At 42.1% G+C, this 25,096-nt stretch overlaps 1 protein-coding gene across 4 annotated transcripts in view; it reads right to left on the reverse strand.

Annotated features, from left to right (window-relative positions):
- The window catches only part of Ecpas (Ecm29 proteasome adaptor and scaffold), a 121,461-nt gene extending 97,027 nt beyond the window's left edge, over positions 1-24,434 (reverse strand). The window contains exons 1-2 of one of the 4 annotated variants that reach the window (XM_041656914.1): positions 24,108-24,411; positions 16,401-16,504 (exon numbers count right to left, since the gene is read on the reverse strand). In XM_041656914.1, the coding sequence (XP_041512848.1) occupies positions 16,401-16,422 (22 nt within the window). In that variant the 5' untranslated portion in view covers positions 16,423-16,504; positions 24,108-24,411. Of the gene's footprint in view, positions 1-16,400; positions 16,505-23,488; positions 23,928-24,107 lie in introns of those variants that run through there. The other 3 variants (XM_041656913.1, XM_041656915.1, XM_041656912.1) reach the window with 3 other exon arrangements.
- Positions 24,435-25,096: the final 662 nt, after the last annotated feature.

A 25,096-nucleotide genomic window follows, 5' to 3' on the forward strand; every position in this document is an offset into this window, starting at 1 on the left:
AAAATTTGCAAAGGATGACCTTGAAGCTAAAAAAAAAGAGAAAATTGCCAATATTTGCCAAATTGATGCTGAAGAAGAAAAACAGTTTACAAGATTTTAAACCTTGCCAAAAACAACAATAACTAAAAGTACCATATAGTACAAAAACAGATCAGATGGAAAATAAAGAAAATCCTTAAGAGATAAACATGTATAAGTCATCTGCCTTAGAACAAAGTTATGAATAAAATGAGTAAATGAATAATTGTGATTTCAGTAAACTACACTAAAATCAATTGCATTGTAATAAGGGAAAACAAAATACAATTCCTACCTCATCACACATCAAAGAAGATGAATCATAAAGCTAAATATGAAAATCTAGTTAGTGATGGAGTATGTGCTTATGAACAAGACCCTGGTTTCCATCCTTGGCACCACTCCCAAGAACTCTAAATATGAAAGACAAAACAATACAATTTCTAAGGGGAACAAAGAAAATATTCTTATGGAAACAGAAAATGAGAGCCTTAACACAGGAAGCTATTCGGTAGAGGAGTATGGGAAATAACACAGAATCCCAGCATAACAGAGCAGAGCTTAGAAATGTAAATTTGAAAACAACTAGTCTGGAAGGAAATAACCATTATCTGACAAAATGTAAAAATCTACATCAAATATCATATTGTATACAAAACCTGGACAACACAGAAAGTACACATAGTTACTACTTCTAACCAAACTGAAGGGTCATGAAAATGGAGTGTAAAAAAATCAACAGGAATTTTTTAGCTCCCAGTATTTCACAGCATGTATAGTGTCTATGAAAAGAGAAAGTGGAGCAAGAAAGGTCATGTTGCACACAAGATCAGGGTAAAGAAGCCAAGTGATACACATGAGAGCAAAGAGTTAAAAAGGGAGTATTAGTTAAAATGTGTACAACAGCAATAAAAACCATAAGGTACTGTCCTGTATGTTTTTGTGTGTCCACTTGACAAAAGATGGTCATCACAGAGGAAGGAGCCTCTCAGTTGAGGCTCAGTTGAGGAAATGCCTCCATGAGACACAGCTGTAAGGCATTCTCTCATTAGTGATCAATGGAGGAGGGTTCAGCCCATTGTGAGGGGTGCCATCCCTGGGCTGGTGGTCCTGGAGTATATAAGAAAGCAGGCTGAGCAAACCATGGGAAGCAAGTCAGTAAGCAGCACCCCTCCATAGCCTCTGCATCAGTTCCTCCAGGTTCCTACCCTGTTTAAGTTCCTATCCTTGACTTCCTTCACTGATGAACAGCAATGTCAAAGCAAAATACCAAATAAACCCCTTCCTCCCCAACTTGCTTTTTGGTCATGGTGTTTCATCACAACAACAGAAATCCTAAGACAGGTACCTAGAAATGAATCTAACAAAATATGTCAAAATTCTTTAATGAACTATAACTTAATTCTAAAGACCAGAATAAACAGACTAGAAACATTCAAATTTCTGTGTCAGCTGGAACAGATTAGTTGATTCCGTGATTAAAATACGCATCAGTTCCAACACTTGAAGCTGACACAAACTTCCCACAATACTTCTCAGCCAAAGCTCAGTAGGGAGGCTCTGCTCAACAGTCAGCAGTAGGGCCAACTCCAGCTGAAACCTGGCTGCCTTGGTGTCACACTCTCAACCCTCTGCTCAAAAAAAAGGTTAAACTAACCTCACTCATGTCTTACATGCACACCATGTCATGTCCCTAACAAAAAGGCCATCAAGCACCAAAATGTCTTTTATGCCCAGAAAAGAGAGCAAAAAATATCTGGTAAACAGTAAAAATGTCTATAAATAAACCCATTATCATAAAAATAGTAGAATATTCCACAACCAAATATTCTCTATAGACAAGAGTTCTTCATGAAAGTTGAAGAGATAATTATAAAATTCAAGTGGAACATGAATAAAAAATAATATGGACTATCAAATAACCAGAATTTCCACAAAAGTGAATGGACCTACTACATCTTAAGACTTATAATAAAATTACTGTAGTTAAGAGTATATACAATAAAAGTATTTACAAAGGAACAAATCAGCAGACTGAAATAGAGAATATAGCAGACAACCAGAAACACATGAAATAGAAAAATCACTTCCAAGTAAATTAATAACATGGATAAAATCAAGATATTTTAAACTTTAAATGCAAATCTGAAAATGAAAAACTGAAACAGTACACTCTCAAGCACAAAGCATAAGATACAAACAAGATATAAAAAATTAGTTCTATAAAGTAAAAAGGAGAAGAGGAATAAGTTATAAATAGCTAGTATGTTTTTAAACTAAAAAAGAACTAAATATACTTTAAAGAACTAAGCTGGGTATGGTAACTCAATCTGAAGACTCCAGAGAACTGCCACAAGCCTGAGGCCAGTGTAGTGAGTTCCAAGGCCACCTGGGCTATGGTAATAGGCTGTCCCAAAAGCCAAAGACAAGGAAGGAGAGAAGGAGGGAAGGAGGGAAGGAGGGAAGGAAGGAAGGAAGGAAGGAAGGAAGGAAGGAAGGATGGATGGATGGAAGGGGGAAAGAGGGAAGGAAGGATGGAAGGGGGAAGGAGGGAAGGAAGGATGGGAGGGAGGGAGGGAAGAAAGGCAGGTTGGAGATAAGCTTCCTGTATAGCACTAAGCACAAGGACATATGCATAAAACCATTCATAGCCACAGGGTTAGTAAGAGTAAAAATAAATAAATAAAACCTAAATATCAATCAAGTGATGGGTTAAATGTAGTAAGGTCACACTGTGGTAAAAACAAGTATGAGAGACGCACGGAGGCGCAGCGGCGGCGGCGCCAGACGCACGGAGGCGCAGCGGCGGCGGCGCCAGACGCACGGAGGCGCAGCGGCGGCGGCGCCAGACGCACGGAGGCGCAGCGGCGGCGGCGCCAGACGCACGGAGGCGCAGCGGCGGCGGCGCCAGACGCACGGAAGCGCAGCGGCGGCGGCAGCACAGCGGCGGCGCCAGACGCGGCTGAGCGGTGGCCAGACCCAAGCAGCTGGGACAGGCTGCAATAAGGAGAGCAGATCGCCCTACTACAATTGAATCAAAGAGGTAGGCCTTTGGTTGGCCAGGTCACTGGCACAAGGGGAGCCTGGTCCTGTCCTGAAGATCCTTCGGAGGGGTGAGAGGGTTCTTGGCCTGCAGCAGGAACCACAAAAGAGAGTGAGGGCATTTTGTAAGCGGAGCCCTTGGCCAGCAGGGAAACCTGATCCGGTTTCTAAAGGATCCATTGGATAGGATCAATAGGAGGAGATGGGCAGGCGCCAAGGCAAGAACTCACCCAATAATCCGAAAAACAACATGAAAACATCAGAACCCAATGATCTTACAACAGAAGTATTTGAACAACCTAACACAGAAGAAGTGGAAAAAATCGACTTTATGAAGATAATAGAGTCCCTTAAACAACATGTAAAAAATGCCCTTATAGAAATGGATGAGAAGTACAACAAAAAGTTTGAAGAAATGAGTAAATACGTACATGATACCCTGGGAAACCAAGAAAAAACCATCAAACAGGTAATGGAAACAGTTCAAGAATTGAAAACTGAAATGAAGGCAAAGAAGAAAATACAAACTGAGGACCAGCTGGATATGGAAAATCTAGGCCAACGAGCTGAGTCTACAGAAACAAGCATAATCAATAGAATCCAAGAGCTAGAAGAAAGACTCTCAGACGCTGAGGACACCATAGAGAAAATAAACGAACAGATCAAAGAAAACAGCAAAGCCAACAAATTCTCAACACAAAACATTCAGGAACTATGGGACACAATAAAAAAACCAAACCTAAGAATAATAGGAATAGAAGAAGGAGAAGAGTCACAGCTCAAAGGCTCAGAAAATATTTTCAACAAAATTATGGAAGAAAACTTTCCCAACTTAAAGAAAGATATTCATTTAAATATTCAAGAAGCATACAGAACACCAAACAGACTGGATCAAAGAAAAACATCTCCTCGCCATATAATAATCAAAACACAAAATATACAGGTTAAAGAAAGAATATTAAGAGCTGCAAAAGAAAAAGGGCAAGTAACTTATAAAGGTAAACCGATCAGACTTACACCTGACTTCTCGATGGAAACTATGAAAGCCAGAAGGTCCTGGATAGAGGTTCTGCAGAAGCTAAGAGACCATGGATGCAAACCCAAACTACTATACCCAGCCAAGCTATCGTTCACTATCAACGGAGAAAACAAGACATTCCAGGATAAGAACAAATTTAAACAATACGTAGCCACAAATCCAGCCCTACAGAAAGTAATAGAAGGAAAATCGCAACCCAAGGAATCCACCACTGCCAACACTGCCTACAATAACCCAGGCATCTAATGGCCCTTCACGAGCACATCTCAAAGAAAGGAGACACACAATCTCTACTACCAAAAGCAATAAGAATAACCGGAGTAAACAACCACTGGTCATTAATATCACTTAATATTAATGGGCTCAATTCACCTATAAAAAGGCACAGGCTAAAAGATTGGATACGAAAACAGGATCCAACATTCTGCTGTTTGCAAGAAACACATCTCAACCACAAAGACAGGCACCTACTCAGAGTAAAGGGTTGGGAAAAGGTGTTTCAAGCAAATGGTCCTAAGAAAAAAGCAGGTGTGGCCATACTAATTTCTAACAAAACTGACTTCAAACTAAAATCAATCAGAAGAGACCGAGACGGTCACTTTATACTCATAACAGGAACAATTCATCAGGAGGACGTCTCAATCCTGAATATATACGCCCCCAATATAAAAGCACCTACTTATGTAAAAGAAATATTACTAGAACTCAAGGCAGACATCAAACCACACACACTAGTAGTAGGAGACTTCAACACACCTCTCTCTCCAAGGGACAGGTCAATCAGACAGAAACCTAATAGAGAATTAAGAGAATTATTGGAGGTAATGAAGCAAATGGACTTAACAGACATCTATAGAACATTCCACCCAAATAGGAAAGAATATACCTTCTTCTCTGCAGCTCATGGAACCTTCTCAAAAATTGACCACATACTCGGAAACAAAGGAAACCTCCACAGATACAAAAAAATCTCAGTGTCCACCTGTGTCTTATCAGATCATCACGGATTAAAGTTAGAAGGCAACAACCACGCTGCCCCCAAAAAACCGACAAACTCATGGAAACTGAACAGTCAACTACTGAACCACGCCTGGGTCAAGGAAGAAATCAAGAAAGAAATTAAAGTCTTCCTTGAATTTAATGAAAATAAAGGGACAACATACTCAAACCTATGGGACACAATGAAAGCAGTGCTAAGAGGAAAGTTCATAGCACTAAGTGCCCACTTAAAGAAAACGAAGAATGCATACATTGGGGACTTAAAAACACACCTGAAAGCTCTAGAAAAAAAAGAAGCAGACGCGCCCAGGAGAAGTAGAAGACTGGAAATAATAAAACTGAGGGCTGAAATCAACAAAATAGAAACACAGAAAACAGTCCAAAGAATCAATGAAACAAAAAGCTGGTTCTTGGAGAAAATCAACAAGATCGACAAACCCCTATCCAAACTAATTAAACGACAGAGAGAGAACACGCAAATAAATAAGATCAGAAATGAAAAGGGGGACATAACCACAGACACAGAGGAAATTCAGAGAATCATTAGATCTTACTACAAAAGCCTGTATGCCACAAAACTGGAAAATACAAAAGAAATGGACATTTTTTTAAATAAGTATCATATACCAAAGCTAAACCAAGACCAGGTGAATGATCTAAATAGACCGGTTTCTCGCGAAGAATTAGAAATGGTTATCAAAAATCTCCCTTCGAAAAAAAGCCCAGGACCAGATGGTTTCAATGCAGAATTCTACCAGAACTTCCAAGAAGAATTAATACCTATACTCCTTAAGGTATTTCACAATATAGAATCAGAAGAGTCATTGCCAAATTCCTTTTATGAAGCTACAGTTACCCTGATAACAAAACCACAAAAAGACCCAACCAAGAAAGAGAATTACAGACCGATCTCACTCATGAACATCGACGCAAAAATCTTCAATAAAATAATGGCAAACCGAATCCAAGAACACATAAGAAAAATTATCCATTATGATCAAGTAGGCTTCATCCCAGAGATGCAGGGCTGGTTCAACATACGCAAATCTATCAATGTAATCCACCATATAAATAAACTGAAAGAAAAAAACCATATGATCATTTCACTAGATGCGGAAAAAGCATTCGACAAAATTCAACACCCCTTTATGATAAAGGTCTTGGAGAGAATAGGGATACAAGGGTCCTACCTAAATATAATAAAAGCTATTTACAGCAAGCCAACAGCTAACATTAAATTGAACGGAGAAAAACTCAAAGCCATCCCACTAAAATCAGGAACACGACAAGGATGTCCACTCTCGCCATACCTCTTCAATATAGTGCTTGAAATTCTAGCAATAGCAATAAGACAACATAAGGAGATCAAGGGGATTCGTATTGGAAAGGAAGAAGTTAAGCTTTCGTTATTTGCAGATGATATGATAGTGTACATAAGCGACCCCAAAAATTCTACCAAAGAACTCCTACAGCTGATAAACAGCTTTAGTAACGTGGCAGGATACAAGATCAACTCCAAAAAATCAGTTGCCTTCCTATACACCAAGGATAAGGAAGCAGAGAGGGAAATCAGAGAAGCATCACCTTTCACGATAGCCACAAATAGCATAAAATACCTTGGGGTAACCCTGACCAAGGAAGTGAAAGATCTACTTGACAAGAACTATAAGTCTTTGAAGAAAGAAATTGAAGAAGACACCAGAAAATGGAAAGACCTCCCTTGCTCTTGGATTGGGAGGACCAACATAGTAAAAATGGCAATTCTACCAAAAGCAATCTATAGATTCAATGCAATCCCCATCAAAATCCCATCAAAATTCTTCACAGATCTGGAGAAGACAATAATCAACTTTATATGGAAAAACAAAAAACCCAGGATAGCCAAAACAATCTTATACAATAAAGGATTGTCTGGAGGCATTACCATCCCTGACTTCAAACTCTATTACAGAGCTACAGTATTGAAAACAGCTTGGTATTGGCATAAAAACAGAGAAGTCGACCAATGGAATCGAATAGAAGACCCTGACATTAACCCACAAACCTATGAACACCTGATCTTTGATAAAGGAGCTAAAAGTATACAATGGAAAAAAGAGAGCATCTTCAACAAATGGTGCTGGCAAAACTGGATGTCAATCTGTAGAAGAATGAAAATAGATCCATATCTATCACCATGCACAAAACTCAAATCCAAATGGATTAAAGACCTCAATATCAGTCCGAACACACTGAACCTGATAGAAGAGAAAGTGGGAAGTACTCTACAGCACATGGGCACAGGAGACCACTTCCTATGTATAACCCCAGCAGCACAGACACTAAGGGCATCATTGAATAAATGGGACTTCCTGAGGCTGAGAAGCTTCTGTAAAGCAAAGGACACTGTCACTAAGACAAAAAGACAACCCACTGACTGGGAGAAGATCTTCACCAACCCTGCAACTGACAAAGGTTTGATCTCCAAAATATATAAAGAACTCAACAAACTAGACCGTAAAAGGCTAATCAACCCAATTATAAAATGGGGCACTGATCTGAACAGAGAATTCTCAACAGAAGAACTTCAAATGGCCAAAAGACACTTAAGGTCATGCTCAACTTCCTTAGCGATCAGGGAAATGCAAATCAAGACAACTTTAAGATACCACCTTACACCTGTCAGAATGGCTAAAATCAAAAACACCAATGATAGCCTTTGCTGGAGAGGTTGTGGAGAAAGGGGTACACTCACCCATTGCTGGTGGGAATGCAAACTTGTGCAACCACTCTGGAAAGCAGTGTTTCGGTTTCTCAGGAAATTCGGGATCAACCTACCCCTGGATCCAGCAATACCACTCTTGGGAATATACCCAAGAGAGGCCCTATCATACAACAAAAGTATATGCTCAACTATGTTCATGGCAGCATTGTTTGTAATAGCCAGAACCTGGAAACAACCTAGATGCCCTTCAACGGAAGAATGGATGAAGAAAGTATGGAATATATACATATTAGAGTATTACTCAGCAGTAAAAAACAAGGACTTCTTGAATTTTGCATACAAATGGATGGAAATAGAAAACACTATCCTGAGTGAGGTAAGCCAGACCCAAAAAGAGGAACATGGGATGTACTCACTCATATTTGGTTTCTAGCCATAAATAAAGGACATTGAGCCTATAATTCATGTTCCTAGAGAAGCTAAATAAGGTGAATCCAAAGACAAACACATAGGCATCCTCAGGAATATTAACCTTCATCAGGCGATGAAAGGAGACAGAGACAGAGACCCACACGGGAGCACCGGACAGAAATCTCAAGGTCCAAATCAGGAGCAGAAGGAGACGGAGCACGAGCAAGGAACTCAGGACCACGAGGGGTGCACCCACACACTAAGACAATGGGGATGTTCTATTGGGATCTCACCAAGGCCAGCTGGCCTAGGTCTGAAAAAGCATGGGATAAATCCAGACTAGCTGAACATAGCGGACAATGAGGAATACTGAGAACTCAAGAACAATTGCAGTGGGTTTTTGATCCTACTGCACGTACTGGCTTTGTGGGAGCCTAGGCAGTTTGAATGCTCACCTTAGGAGACCTGGATAGAGGTGGGCAGTCCTTGGGCTTCCCACAGGTCAGGGAACCCTGATTGCTCTTCCAGCAGATGAGGGGGGGGGGACTTGATTAGGGGAGGGGGAGGGAAACGGGAAGCGGTTGTGGGGACGAGGCAGAAATTCTTAATAAATAAATAAATTAAAATAAAAAAAAAAAAAAAAAAAAAAAAAAAACAAGTATGAGTCATATTTACATGACTATGTATTTAAACATATGTGAGTATGTATTTAAACACTACTATGTTTAAATTTCTTAAGATCCAAACAAGTCAGAAAGCAAGGCATGTACAACAGGGTACTTGTACTTACAGAAAGTTTCTAAATGAATACGTACACTGTTCATGATATAAATACAACAGGACAAATGACTATATCTAGGCGAGTAGGGAAAAGAAGAAATACAAAAACAGGGGAAGGAAAGAACAGTAACAGGGGATTTTAATTATCTCTGTAATATATTTTAAAGGATCTGAAGGTAGGGGAAAAAAATGTCAAAACTTTATGATAGATAGAACAGACATGAGTCAATATAGTACATTTGCTGAGCATGTACTCAGGTTTCCATCCCTAACAACTCTTGCAACAAACAGAGAAACTCAAACCTCCATAATTTCTTCATAGTATTATTTTGTTATTACTTGAATTATTTTTATTTTAAAGAATTGTTTATAAGTGTATAAAACAAAAAATAAAATATATCAGTGATGTTTCTTTGTATTTTCAAATATTCTTCAATAAAAATAATTTTTTTATCTGAAGAGTACAGAGCAATTTAAAAAAATAAGAATTCATCTTTCAAAAATAAGGAAAGAATTTTAATTACAGAACTTTTGAAGTATCTTAAATGTAAAAAATAAGAGTATTTGGTCTAAGTTAAAGTACCAAAACCTTGAGAATAATCTTAAAGTCCCAAAGTAAACCAGTTTCTAGCTGAGTTCATGCCAACTATTCTATCCATGTCAGAACAGAAAAGAAAAGGATATTTTTTCTAACTCACGTCATTACTTACACAGAAAACACAAAAAAGAAGAATGGCAAAGTGCAGCACGGATATCCACGCTGGGCACCAGATGCAGCACAAATAATAAAAACCCAGAGATGGGTATTAGGGTGCAAGCTGAATATCAGAAAAGCAAAGCAGCCAACCACTGGCTCTTACCTCTACTTCAGACCAAAATGGGCGATCCTGCCTCTACAAATCCATAATCTGAGACTGAGTGAGAGCTGTCTCCTCCTGTCTTATATTCCTCTCCAGTGCTGGTATTAAAGGTATGCACAACCGCTGCCTGGCTTGTATGGCTAACAAGTGTGGCTACTGGGGTTAAAGGTGTGCGCCACCACTGCCAGCTGTTTTGCACTCTGATCTTCAGACAAGCTTTATTTATTAAAAATAAATAATAATAATAATAATATACCACTAAAGGAACAGAGACCTTGTCAGGATCACCTTCTTATTACAACACTCATCATAAAGTATGAAGAGAAGGCGGGGAAGCATACTGTCTACCATTTGTTTCACTCTATTAAATACTTCAAGAGCATAAATGTGTACCTTAACCACAGCTGGTGTCAAATATATCAAGGTAGTCTCTGATGCAATTTTCTTCAGGCATTCAGAATTGGGATTCAAGAGCCAAGTCTCATCTAACTGCCTGAAGCTATAAACACAAACCAGCAGATATGATACAGATATCTTGAGCCTATCCAATTGACCACAAAAATCAGAGGAAGTTGGACGGAAGAAAGAATGGCATGAAGGCACAGAAAAGCTGGAAGAAGATCTAAACAATTCCTAGCCTGCAATTCTTAGACTCTCTTGAAGTCTCTCTCAGCTCCTTAAGTACTGAGATTCACTTTAAGTGCCATTATGGCTTAAGCCAGCTTACAACTTGATCCAAACATAAATGAAGATCTTGTAAAAGAAAACAAAAACATACCTCCATAAAGTACATTTAAAAAACAAAATGTTTGGTTTCTAGCCATAAATAAAGGACATTGAGCCTATAATTCATGTTCCTAGAGAAGCTAAATAAGGTGAATCCAAAGACAAACACATAGGCATCCTCAGGAATATTAACCTTCATCAGGCAATGAAAGGAGACAGAGACAGAGACCCACATGGGAGCACCGGACAGAAATCTCAAGGTCCAAATCAGGAGCAAAAGGAGACGGAGCACGAGCAAGGAACTCAGGACCACAAGGGGTGCACCCACACACTAAGACAATGGGGATGTTCTATTGGGATCTCACCAAGGCCAGCTGGCCTAGGTCTGAAAAAGCATGGGATAAATCCGGACTAGCTGAACATAGCGGACAATGAGGAATACTGAGAACTCAAGAACAATTGCAGTGGGTTTTTGATCCTACTGCACGTACTGGCTTTGTGGGAGCCTAGGCAGTTTGAATGCTCACCTTACGAGACCTGGATAGAGGTGGGCAGTCCTTGGGCTTCCCACAGGTCAGGGAACCCTGATTGCTCTTCGAGCAGATGAGGGGGGGGGACTTGATCGGGGGAGGGGGAGGGAAATGGGAAGCGATTGTGGGGACGAGGCAGAAATCCTTAATAAATAAATAAATTAAAAATAAAAAAAAAATGTTTCCAATGCCATGTCAAATCAAAAAGGGAGTCCTTCCTAGGAGTAGGCCAATCTATCCATAACAAACATTCTCACTTACGTATGCCATCATTCCCCAAAAAACATCCAAATCCCAACTGTTTCTCACATGTACAATAAGTCCTCCCAGCCCAATTATTTTGAGACACTTTTGCTCTAGTCCAGACTGTCCTCAAACTCCAGTTCTCCTCCTTCCACCTTCCCCATACTAGAATCAACAAATTTGCCACCACATCCAGTTTTTCCCAGTCCAAGTCCTTTGGCCAACCAAGTCAATCAATACAGTATACTCTCCCAAATACACCAGACTGTTCCTCTATCTAACCCCATCCCACTTGAGACCCAGCTCAAATACTATGTACTATACAAGTATACCGCTTCCAGCCTGGTCCTATGAGGCTCCCTACAGGCCTTTTCTGGAGAGGATACAAAGTACAAAGACCAGGAAAATATAAGGGGCATGAAAAGGAGCCTGTCACCTAAAGTTCACCTTCATCAGGTATGATCCTATTCACATCAGAAATCATCCTATGATCACATTTAAGTGCCTTAACAACCCTATGAGATGTAACTTCAGAAGCCATCAAAATCATCTATAAGGTTATGGCAAAGTCAATCGCAACTCTCTCTTGAGTAGCCCATGACCACACTTAGAGCTAGCTACCTTATATTTTCCCTGAGTACCTCTCCATTAATCCCAAGCTTAAATCTATGTTAAAATCTTTTCTTGATGAACTCCAATTCTGCCTCATACTGACTCTTAAAATTCTTTTCTGAGGCCAAGTCAAAACTCCCAGCTTCTCCTGAATGCAGATACAGGAGACATCCTGGAGTTATGGCTCAGCTCCTCAGCAACCTCCCCCAACCCACGCCACCACTTACATTCTCTATACTTCTTCTGGTGATTAATATCTTTTGCTACATATTATGTAACAGCTCCATCCATTCTTCCCTAACCAGATTTGATCTGATTCCACCCTACTGCCTATTCACTGTCTCCATCCTCTTCCAGCTTAAGCTCAGAACCTATGACTGCGTCTCTTATTCCAACACTAAACTCAGTTCCTTTCAGAAAGTATATGCTCAAATACTGGCTGAATGCAGAGAAAAATTCTTTATGTATCATAAAAGCTACTTAGAAGTTTGTACATCTAACATCTGTATAGGAAAAGAGGACACTGGTGGAAACTTATAAATTAGGATCAGTTGAAAAAGAGACAGGTTTTTAATAACCATGACATCTGTATAGGAAAAGAGGACACTGGTGGAAACTTATAAATTAGGATCAGTTGAAAAAGAGACAGGTTTTTAATAACCATGACAAGAAAGTAAGTTTCACATTGTGTGGCAAAACTGTCCTGATCCAAATCAGGGGAATACAGCAATTTCTAAAGCAAAAGGAGAAAAGAAAAACAAAGGAGGGAAATGACAAAGAGACCAGTGAAATCACAGAAAATCAAGTGCTCCAAACACCAGGCTTTTTGTGCTTATCACATTTTTAATAAATTACTCCAGAAATATAGGGGTAAAGAGAATAGTGAGTGTAAAACAGATAGATAGATAGATAGATAGATAGATAGATAGATAGATAGATATGATGGAGGAAGGTCATTGGCTAATAAAGGAACTGCCTTGGCCCATTTTATTGGTTAGAGGATAGGTCGGAGGAGTAGACAGAACAGAACACTGGGAGGAAGAGGAAGTGAGCTCAGACTCCACAGCTCTCCTCTCGGGAGCAGACGCCTGAGAGAGACGCCATGCCCCGCTCCCTGGATGAAGCTCCGACCCAGGATGGACATAGGCTAGAATCTTCCCGGTAAGCGCACCTTGGGGTGCTACACACAGATGATTAGAAATGGGCTAAATTAATATGTGAGAATTAGCCTAGAAGAGAATGGGCCAAGCAGTGTTTAAATGAATACAGTTTGTGTGTTGTTATTTCGGGCATAAGCTAGCCAAGCGGGCGGCCGGGGTGCCGGGGACGCAGCCCCGCCGTCCTAATTACTACATAGATAGATTGATAGATAGATCGATCGATCTGAAATAGGGAGAACCAAACCAGCGTTTTCAGAGATGGGAACTTACAAACTAAGAAAAATAGAAGAACTAAATTATACAACTGGAAGTGACAATCTAGAGGTGTAAAGTAGAGACTGAGCATCTTCAAATTCTGAAAACCATTTTGATTAGTTTGAGGCTAACACTGAAAAATAAGGAAGACCTGACTGCTATCTAGATTATTCTGTCTTATAAATCTAACTAATACTAGCCCTCAAAGTCCACTCCATCTGTTGATTCCTAAATAATATCCTAAGTCATTAACTGTCAATCTAATATGTGCAAAACCTAAGTAAGGATAACAGAACTTTTCTTTAGAAAAATATGGCTAGAAATCAGAACTCCCATCTTCATGCCTAAGATATTAAAATAGAAATTTGCCCCTACTCCAGCATTTTTTAAAGGAACTCAGATAAATGCAAATGTACTTTTTAAAAAGCAAATGCCGAGCAGTCCATTAGTAAACACAAATACAGTATGTTGTAAGTAAGGCAACGAATGACTCAATCCCTATCAGCACGGTTTCTGCAAAAACTGCCTTCCTAGCCAGGCGGTGGTGGCGCACGCCTTTAATCCCAGCACTCGGGAGGCAGAGGCAGGCGGATCTCTGTGAGTTCGAGACCAGCCTGGTCTACAGAGCTAGTTCCAGGACAGGCTCCAAAGCCACAGAGAAACCCTGTCTCGAAAAAAACAAAACAAACAAAAAAAAAAAGCTGCCTTCCTCTAGCTAGGGCAGCCCAAGGGAACCATCCGGATCCTGGGTCCCTACCTATGCAGCACTCCTCCTGCCCTTCAGGACTAAAGTAACAAAAGCATTGTCCCTCTGTCCTCAGGGTCAAGACAAATGCCCAATCAAGAAAGTCCTTGTTATCTAGTTATTTCCCCTAAATTGAGACATTCCCTCAGAGAGTGGATTAAGGATCATAAGACTCAGGAAGCTAATGAAACTTTGGAAGCTCAGGAAGCCCAAAAAGTTATGATACAGAGGCTCCTCCCCCCCAGTTACATAAGCAGTAAACAATCGCAGAAAAGGGAATCATCCATGAAGCTGCCTGCCCAGGTCCAGCAGGGAGTGCTAGGAATTCAACTTTCATAAACTGCAGCCCATGCTGAGGTGGGCTTTGCAGTCTAGCAGGTGCCTTTAAGTCACATATTCTGGAAGTAACCACTCACTCCGGCTTCTTTAAGGAGCCCAAATAAACTCCTCGTTTCACCAAGCTAAATTTGGATAGAATCACTTCTTTGGTTTGCCACCGATACATTTTTGGGGGGTGAATAGACATTGCCGCATTCTCCAGAAAAGGCCATGGATCTTTCCATCTAGAAGAACTAGTACCAAACTCCTTAAGCAAAGTGAAGTTAAGAGTCTATTTCCTGGTAACTGAAATCCCAGCCTTCTGTATAAGATGCCAGACTACTTTAAAGCCCCCTATAAAGTCAGTATGAGCCCCAAAAAGGCTTACCTCCTCCTGATCACCTCAGCTCCCCACCAAGATTCCTTACTTAGTCAACTCCTCACCCTTCACACACACACACACACACACACACACACACACACACACACACGAAAGCAAAGCTACAGGAGGGCAGTCTGACGGGGCTGGACCAGAGGATCTGACCAGAGTCCTCATCAATTCCTAAGACGCAGTGAGTGAGTGCCAGACTCCTAACACATACACAGTCTTATGTTCACACACACTCCCACATCTCAAAAGGGCCGGGGAGCTGGCAGGCAGCCAGTTAGAAATTAATTTAGTGAGTTACTGAGCAAAAGGATTACTTTGGCTTATGAAAGCCAATTTGGGGTACTACGTAAGAATTTAGGTTGCATAATAGTCCAATGTAGGATAATTAATATCCACCAAAAACAATTAATTACTTGGAAGAAAAATGTTCATTTAGATATGAAAAAGTCTGAACCTTCTGTTGTTTTGTTTATTGAGGTAGGATCTCACACAATAACCCCAGCCAGCCTGGATGGATTCACTATGTAGTCCAAGAAGGCCTCAAAGTTGTGATCCTCCAAAGTCTGCCTCCTGAGTACAGGGATTATAGGCATGAACCACCAGCCTAACTAAAAAGGCACAATTTAAGTCCTAGCATTTGTGTTTTGGTCTGCTTGTCTTCAGGATATCATAAGAGCATGAATACATTTCTCACAGTTCCCAAAATAGCTAAAGAATCTAGGGTGGAATAAGCAATGGCCTCATTGGTCTACCAAACAATTCTTCTAACCTCCCAAGTCTCCATTTCACCACACACCTCAGGAAAAATGATGAGGAACAGAAAAAATTAACTAAAATTTATTCTAAAGTTGAATTCCAGTTTATAAAATATTCCAGGCCCCAAAATTCCACTTAAATGAATTAAGCATCATATACTATAATCATCAGGACCAAATAAATAATAACAAAAAAGTTATAAAATAACAGTTAAATTAGTCTAGGAGTCATAGCAGAAGATAGGCACACAGCACTTTTAGACTGATGGTACTAAACCCCCAGTAGTCACTGGATATTGAACGATATGAGAAAATGACAGTCTGAATTTATAGAGTACCATTAAAGAGCAAACCTGGAAACACTCTTGTGTAACAACGACATAAGATAAAACAGCTTTTAAAATAAAAAATCGCAGTGTATATCAAAGTAGCAGAAACAGGAATAATCAGTTACCATGAAGATGCCTCCTACATTACCTCTTTTCAGAAGTAAAATAATTAATTCCGTAAAAATGCTTTTTGTATAGTAGATAATATTACTTATAAACAGTCACCCATTGTTTCTGCCTGTGCACACTGCTAGGTAGTATCTTCAAATTTTAGCTTTTTCTTCTTTCTTGCTAATTTTTTTATCATCACAAAGAATATAAATAGGCAATACAAACTAACATGAATTCACTGGTTCTCTCAGGTAACTAGGAAAGGGAAAAGGGAAAAAGTGAAGATCTTAGGGGAAAATTGCTACCTAATAATCTATGCATTTTAAATGCTGCTGTAAAATGCACATGTCCTCAGAAACTAAATCTACTAACCTCTACAATCAATGTGATACATGGTTTATCCAATCTTGACAAAAATCCTCTGGATCACCAATGGTATGTTCATCCACTCGTACATATGCAATTGTATAAAGAATCTATTATTTAGAACACCAAAAAAAAATACAATTAAAGACTTGAACACACAGCTACCATTTTAAGAAAAATTAGCACTATTCATTTCTTGCTAACATCTTTGATGCCCTCCTTTGTGAAACAGAATAAGAAAAAGTACAGTGATTACCAAATTTGGGGAAGAAGAGCACGTCCATAAGCTTAATTTGAACCTATATAATGCTTCCAAAGATAGGCTGATAATAACTGACTAAAGATCTAAAACTCCAGTACTGTGACATGTATTTTATCATATAAATGTATATATATATATATATATATATATAGGTCATAAAAATATTAAAATCTTCAATTAAAGTTAAAGGAAGTATCTCAGTTACACGGCACTTGTATAAAAAGAGTGTTAGCCGGTATAACTGAGAAATATAAATGCTTAAGCACTAAGGAAGCTGAAGCAGGAGGCAAGAGTCTGAAGTTAGCATGGGCTACATAGTGAGACTCTGTCTCAAAAACTCGGGGAAAAAAGTTAAGATTGATCATTAGTCACCCATGACTTTTCCCAGCACTCTTCATCACCTTGAATCATGTCAACCCTCCCTACATATCCACAGGCTCCAAAGAGCAGTCTTTGGAACAACCTGTCCATTCCCATGACCTCATCATCCCCAACTCTTCAAAGCTTTAGAATCAAATTTCCCACACACATGCAACCCATGTGCCAACTACCAAGATTTTAACATGCATCATGCATCATCTCTTCCCATTCTTTGACTACTGTAAGTTGAGTTTGTTCTGATCCCATTTTACAGATGGAAAAAGCAAGGCCTAAAGGTAGACAGCTTTGTGATCAAGAACACATTAATCAAAAAGTGATAATGCGATGAATTTGAAACCAGCTTTGACTCTAATTTCAGAGTTACTGGCCCCCACTCAAAACATTTCCTTACTTTAGTCAATAAAGATGCCTCCATCATTCACTCATAATCCTGTTTCCATTTTCTCCATTTCCAATTCTCTGTCCTGTTTCCCTTTCCTACCGTCTCCACTTAGATTCCTGGAATCATCCCTAACTCTTCCCCTCTTTAATACTCCTCGCCTATATAATAACACAATAATTCTATAAAGTTTAGGGCTTCAAAATTAATATTATCTCCTTGCCAAATTCAGTTCCATTGTCTCAATTCAGACCCTACATTTCTTTAGCTATTGTGATCCCCTCTGAATGAGTCTTATGCTCTTGATCTCTGGGTTCTTACAACCAATTTCACCACTGCCATGTGTTGCCCTTATAAAACAGGTCTTCTCGTGTTGTGTAACTTAGGAGCCTCTGCTGGTTCTCTACTGTCTACAGAACAATGTTCAAACTCTATACCTTGGCCCATCCTATCCTCCCCATATCATCTATCTTGCCTTCCCCCATACCAGAAACAGTAAATGTGGAGATCTTAACTGTCTATACAGAGCACTTTCATACACACTAATCTTAACTACACCTTGAGTATTTTCTTGTCATCACCCCATTTTATGAGAAAGAAAAAAACTCAGGAAGTGATGCATTCTAGATTGCAAATCATAAAGGCACTACAGAGTAAGACTCAGACTACCAAGTTTATTTCCTTCCCTAGTCCTTTAAACAGCCACAGTAAAACACCTTCATCCCTCTCAGCTGCTCAGTCATTTCTCAAAATGCATGATTATTACTCTACTTCAATGTCTCAAATTAAGCTATTATTCCTTAGATCCTAGAATGCTATATTCATTCCTTAAGGTTTCCAAAGACCCAAATTAAGCAGTTTTCATATGAAGCTTCATATTAGCTATTTATATTGACATAAAAATCTGTGTCAAATTATAAGCATTCTGAGGACAAGGCCATAAATTACTTGTTCTATCTTAAAAGTCTGCTTACTGAAAATATGTGGATAACAGGCCATACAAGAAAGCAAGCATCAAAGCAGAGTCTTGGCCAGGGCTGAAAGGAGAAATCAACACCTGGATCAAACCATCTAAGAACACTGGCAACTGCCTACAGTTTTACCATCTATCTTCTAAATAAGACCAGTATCTTCATGCCAACTACTGGCATTGGCCTTTATTAAAATTGTTTGCTGAAAGCATAATTCAAAAGAACAGGATAGAAATAAAATCTGGAATAGAATAAGAGAGAAAAATCCTGTTGTCATTTTCCATTTTAACTTCCTATTTGTTTAAGTAACCAAAATTTAATGATACAGGCTTGACAGCCTTTCTACAAAGACCAACTCAGCAGTCTAAATGCCTGTCATGATAATGATCAACTCTAAGGAAGTATTTCAGTAAGCCTAAACAATTGCTGAAGTACACAACTCCATACCTGCCTGCCACATACCATCCTCTAGAAGAGCCGCTCTCAGAAGACCGCTGCAGTGCTCATGACCTGACAACCTACACCACGAAGGCTGCACACAGCTGTCTATGGCCAAACTGAACAGTGTAAGCTTCAAGATTATATGTTGCTTCTTCAAGAGTTGTCCAAAACCCAACAAAAGATCAGGCTTGAATGCCACCTTACTGTTAAAAATCAAGAGCAGGAAACCACTGAGCAGCTAACCAAGCAAAAACTCTTCATTCCTTTCTTCCTTCTTTCAGAAGCACCTCTCTCAAGGACTGAAACCCAGTCACAGTGCCAGCTTTTCCATGAACCAATAAAGGATAAAGTTAGAATAAAATTAGCCATCTGCCCTCTATTGCATTTCATTCCATTTGCAAACATGAGCCTAAATACAAATAAAACCAGACTATGAGCATAAGTAATTACAAACTAAATCTAAGGAACACTTTTAACAATATGAATTAATTAATCTCTTTATCTGCATACTATCCAAAAGTCTAGCACATTTTGTTCAAACAGCAAAATATTGCCACAAGGCTGAGAGTTTATTCAGTAGTAGAACCCCCTTCCCCTGCACACCCTCTCCGGTTTTGATCCCTACAAGAGAATAAAAGAAAAAAAAACATTAAAAATATAACTACTTCTTTCTATAACTGTAGGGAAGTTAACAGCTGACAGAGCAGAACTGACATAATGTTTCAAGTCCTAACTATGCCCTAGGATAACTTCACCATTTGGGTGACAGCACCAAATGCAGTTATTCTAAGGAGTCATTAAGTATGTACACTCTCAAAAAACATTAATTTTACTGTTATTCTGTTATAACCACATAATTCAAAGCAAAACTTACACAATATTTATATTTTAAAAAAGAACATAAATTCTAACAAAACTCAAGGTTATCTTGTCTTCCTAGCTTTTGCTCACTTACACATTCAATCAATCAAAAGCTGGGCATGATAGTGCATGCCTGTAATCTTAGCAGAAGGACCCAACAGTTAGAGGCTAGCCTAGGCTATATACCCAGACTGTCTCAAAGGAAGGGAGGGAAAGAAAGAAGGAGAAAGGAATGAGGAATGTAGCTAACAGTCAGTTTTACTGCTCAGGAGCAGTGTATTGTGGTCATGTCATTTAAAGTGGCTGTATATATGAAAAATGGAGGACTTAATGCAACTCAACAGTATAGCACCAAACAGCAAATCCAAGTAGTTGAGTATATAAATATTAACTTTCAGAGTTTTTTTCTGTATGTTTGGGCTCCATCTAGTTCATGCTTCTATTATCATCTCTTATGCAGAAAATATAGTAAGTCAGACCCAATGTTGATGTGGGATTCCCCTCTGTATGCTGTGAATAGCACTGGTTAATAAAGAAACTGCTTAGAGCCTATAACAGAACAGGGCAGAACAGAGGTAGGTGGGCAAAACTAAACTGAATGCTGGGAGAAATAAGGGCAGAGTCAAGGAGAAGCCATGTAGTTCCTCTAGAGACAGATGCCAGAACTTTACCCTGTATGACACTGCCTCATGGCAATACACAGATTAATAGAAATGGGTTAAATTAATATGTAAGAGTTAGCCAATAAGAAGCTAGATCTAATTGGCCAAGCAGTGATTTAATTAATAGTTTCTGTGTGGTTATTTCGGGAGTCTGGGCAGCCGGGAAAAGAACAAGCAGCCTCCCTACTACACAGTGGTAATAGCCTGTAGTTAGTTGTAGCACTCAGGAGGCTGAGGCAGGAGGATTACTGGAGCCCAAGAGTTGGAGACCAGCATGTGTAACATAAGACCAATCTCAAAAACAGTAAAACACTACCAGGTGTTCAGATAATTAGTTCCTTTTTCTTGGAACCCTCAAGGCACCTTTACTATCCATCTCTTATTATAGCCATCCTGAAGAAAAAAAAAAACGCTTCAGAGTGTGTGTGTGTGTGTGTGTGTGAGAGAGAGAGAGAGAGAGAGAGACAGAGGGGGGGGCAGGGTGCTATATACTTCAGACTGGCCTCAAACTGGAGTGCCTCTTGCTTCAGCTTTACAAATGTTACCATTTGAAATTTCTGAACCTGCACTTATGTATAGGTCTTAAGTTAGTCTAGGAACCAAATGCCAAGACTTTAATCTCTCCTGAAGAAAACAGAAGCTAAATTAACAGATTTCTTTGATAAATTGACCAAAGAAAACAGAACAGGTAGAATTGAACTATCTGTTCCTAACTTTAACATTTGCTGGTAATGCCAATAAATCTCTTAACCAGAAATATTATCAGCATCTTAAATGGTACCTGATATACAAATATGAACTGCAGATACACAAACACTTGAGCCACTTCAAAATGCTGTGTAATTCTTCATCTCATTTTCTTTCCCATTCCTACCAGGAACTAGATTGTAATGTACTTAGTGTTACAACAGAAACCCAGACACCACGAGGCATGTCAATTTTAAAATACACACTTTTATACACAAATTCAGACCACCTGAGATCCCCTAGGATGGTACTAGTGAGAATACAGAAAATCATAATTACTGACAATAATATGAAGAAGTGGAACCCTCTATGCACCATTGGTGGGAACGTAAAATGGTATGGCCGCTGACAAACAAACTGCAGGCTGGGGATATCACTAGCAATAGAGCACTTGCCCAGTACATGCAAGCCCTGGTTTCAATCGTCAGCACCACAAAAAGCAAGCAAGACGTGGCAGTTCCTCAAAAGTTAAGGGCATAATCCCAAAAGGACTGAAAGCAGGATTAGAGCAGCATCACTCACAGTAACTGAAATCTGGAAGCAACCTGTCCATGGAGATGAATGGGTAAGAAAATGTATTACGAAAATGTATTATGTGCGAGGGTGCAGTACTGTCTTAGAAAGAAAAACATGGCAGATGTTTCAGCATGGAGAAGCTTTGAAGACATTATAGTAAATGAAATAAAACAAACACAAAAGAGACAAGTACAGTGTACAGTCACTTAAACATGTTAGCTAATGAAGTTTAGAGACAAAAAGCGGGAAAGTGGCTGCAAGGGGGTTCAAGGAGGAGGGCATGAGTAGTTCAATCGGTACAGAATTTCTGTTTTGCATGAAGAGTCCTGAAGATGATGGTGGTGGGGACTGCACGACAGAGTAGATGTACACAATGACCCTGAACTTCACGACTAAAAATGGTTAGGATGATAATCTGTGTGATATGTATCTTACCACAATAAAAAATACGGAAAAATAAAATTGAGGAATTGATCTCTTCAAAAGGCCAAGTGGTGATTGCACAGGGACTGGCAGGCAAGCAGTCAACATTGTGGCTACTAGTCCACACCTACCCCTCACCATACCAGGGACCCTGCCTTGTTTCCCAGATCATCACCTCTCCCCAGAGCCATACCAAATGCTGACTTCTGCGTCCAAAAGCGCAACCAGTACTCCTGCTTCCCCGGTTCTGAGTCAGGCAGCAAGGAACTTAATCCCTCTAAACCTGCCTCCTCGTTAAAACAAGGATAATTCCTACCTGCCTGTCATACAAGGTTGTTATGAGGGCAGAAGTGAGATCACTTTCTTAAAGGTAGCTTTCAACTGCCAAGCACCAAAGAAACATAAATTACGTTTAACTACTTTCACATGGCGATGGAGACGCTTTAATAACACAAGCTTCACAAACATAAGCGTACAACACCTGACCCGTGCTGCATGTAAAATACACATCATCTCATAACACCTCTTTAGTCTTGAGCTCAACGGCAACCGGGGGTGGAGGAGGGGGGTGCTCCTAAATACCCTAAAGCACTTGAACTAACCACCCAAAACGCAACAAATTATTCTACATAGCCCGCGAAATTGCATATTTATGACCCCAGAATAGGCCTACAACACTCTGGAACTACACTTCCCACAAAGCATAGAGTGGAACACTGGCAGCGTGCGGGGCCTGGACTTCAGGGTGACCACGGCTCCGGGCGAGCCTGGATCCGTCCCCTGGAAAATCGCAAGGCTTGTCGTGCAGTGCGATCGCTCTCCCCTCTGACAGCTCTGTCACCCCGCGTTTTATTTATTTATTTACTGTTTCTGCCGCTAACAGCGGCCCTATCCATCTTTCCTGCTTCAACCTGAGCGTCATCTCCAATCCGTGACCTTTCCGCCGATTCCTAGGATGTCGGGGAAAAGCACCTTCTCTCCTTCCCAAAAGCTCCATTGCCACAACTCGCCCGTCCGTCCGAACCAAGGGACGTGGCGGCGGGGGTCAGACGGGACGGGTGCACACACAGTCCGACCCCGGGGCGAAGGGCCGCGCGCCACCGTGGGCAGCAGGTCAGGGGGCCGGACTCCCCCCCCCCCCCCCCGAACCCCGGGGCCGAAGCGGCGGGCGAGCCGAGGTGGCTCTGCCCGGAGCTCCGGTTTCAATTTCACGACGTGACAGTGCAAACCTGCGGCCTACAAGCGCCCGCGGCGGCGGCCCGCCCCGTTCGCCCTCCCCTCCCGCCCGCCCGCCAGGCCCGAGCGCCCCAGCCCCCCGCACACCCAGGCCGCCTCCGCCGCTCGCCCGCTCGCCCGGCCCCGAGCCCCGCGAGCCTCTGGGGTCCTGCGGCCCCGGGCCCCTGCTTGGAGTCGACTCCCGCTCGCGGCCGCGGACTCTGCGCCGCACTTACTCAGCTCGTCCTGGGAGGCGGAGGCGGCGGCCGCAGCCATGTTGCGCCCGGGAGCGAGCGAGCGAACGAGCCAGGGAGGGAGGGAGGGGCGGACGGGCGGCGAGGGGGGCTCGCGGCCGTCGCCGTGCCGTGTCGCGCCGCGCCGTGCCGCAGGGGCCCGGGGCCGCCTCGACTCCCTCACGCGGGGCCGCGCTGCGCCCTCGAGGCCCGCCCGCCGCCTGCGTCCTCCGCGCGGCGAGCGTCGCTCCCGCCGCCCCGCGCCTCGCGAGCTCGCGACGCGAGCCGCTCCCCCTCCGCCTCGCGCCTCGGAGGAGCCGCTTCCCCCCGTGCGGCCGAGGGACCGTGCCCGCGCGGCGGCTCTGCGGCTCGGCGCCCGGCTCGCCCGCCTCACGCCGGCTCTTATATTTAGAAAGAGCTGAGCCATCCTTCTCCCCCCCCCCCCCCCCCCCCGGCCCCTCGTGCGCCCGCCCTCGCTCGCTCGCTCTCTCTCTCGCCGGCGCCGAGCTCGTCCTGCCCACCTGCCGCCGCCAAGCTTTTCCCCCGCGCGGAGCGGAGCCGCGGCGGGCCTCCCCACTTGGCTTCTTTCCCCCACCTCCGCCGCGGGCGCGCGGCCTCTGACCTGAGTCCGAACCGGTCTCCATAGCCCGGGCTGCTGCCGCTCGGGCGCCGCGACCAGCGAGGTGGAGGGCGGGCCCGGGCCTGAGTAGGGGGGGGACGCGCGCGGCCGCTCCGGAGAAGCCGGTGTGTGTGCGGCCGAGCCGGGCCGGGTTGTCCCGGTCTCCGCGGGAGAGCTTCCTCGGCGCTGGCGATCGAGGTGTGCGACTGTCACGTCGGCCTGGCCCGAGGAAGAGACGTGGAGTCGGGAAAGTCGAGCGAGGCTCGGGTCGGCGGAGGAAGCCCCGCCCTGCGCCTCGCGCCCAACTTCTCGGCCGCCGCGCTGACTCAGGCCGGGCCTCAGTGCGGCCCGGAACTTTGAGCACCGAGGGAGCAGCCCCGAGAGATCAACCCCGAGGGGGACCCCACGGACTCCTCGGGGACGGGCTGCGAGCCTGGCGAAGGGCGGGGCACCGCCGCAGTTAAAGTTCCCATGTGAGCTACCAAGACTTGGTGTATATTTATTCTTAACACGAGTTGTTAAGTGGAAAGGCCGACTTTGAATTTTGATGCCTTCGGTTTGTCCACAACGTCGTGGACAGTTGTAAAATGAGGGGGATCCAAATTCAGGGATGACGTGATTACTCCACTATAAGAAATTAGGTGCCAGATCAGATACCTTTCTTGGTGGGCAGGGGATGGAATATTGACGCCCTAAATGAATTGAAATTGCACCTATTCCCCAAAATGGAATCCCTAGGGCCCTAAATAATGCCTTGAAATTTGAATACATGTCGTTCCGGATGTGACATTGGCAAGTAAAGATGTTAAACACTAACAGTATTACTTCCTGTATTTATTTTGCATTTACAAAGAAAATTACATTGTCTTTGTAAAGAAATACCATAAAAAAATAAGAGTCCTTCCTCCTAGTTTAGCTCATCCATCTCACACCCAAAAGAAAATTTATGTAATGTTGGATTGTGTTGGTGCTTCAGGACCTTCTCTCTGCAC

This window comes from Microtus oregoni, unplaced genomic scaffold (assembly GCF_018167655.1).
Source record: "Microtus oregoni isolate MIOR12 unplaced genomic scaffold, Mior012 000008F_ref0000371, whole genome shotgun sequence".
Classification (NCBI taxonomy): domain Eukaryota; kingdom Metazoa; phylum Chordata; class Mammalia; order Rodentia; family Cricetidae; genus Microtus; species Microtus oregoni.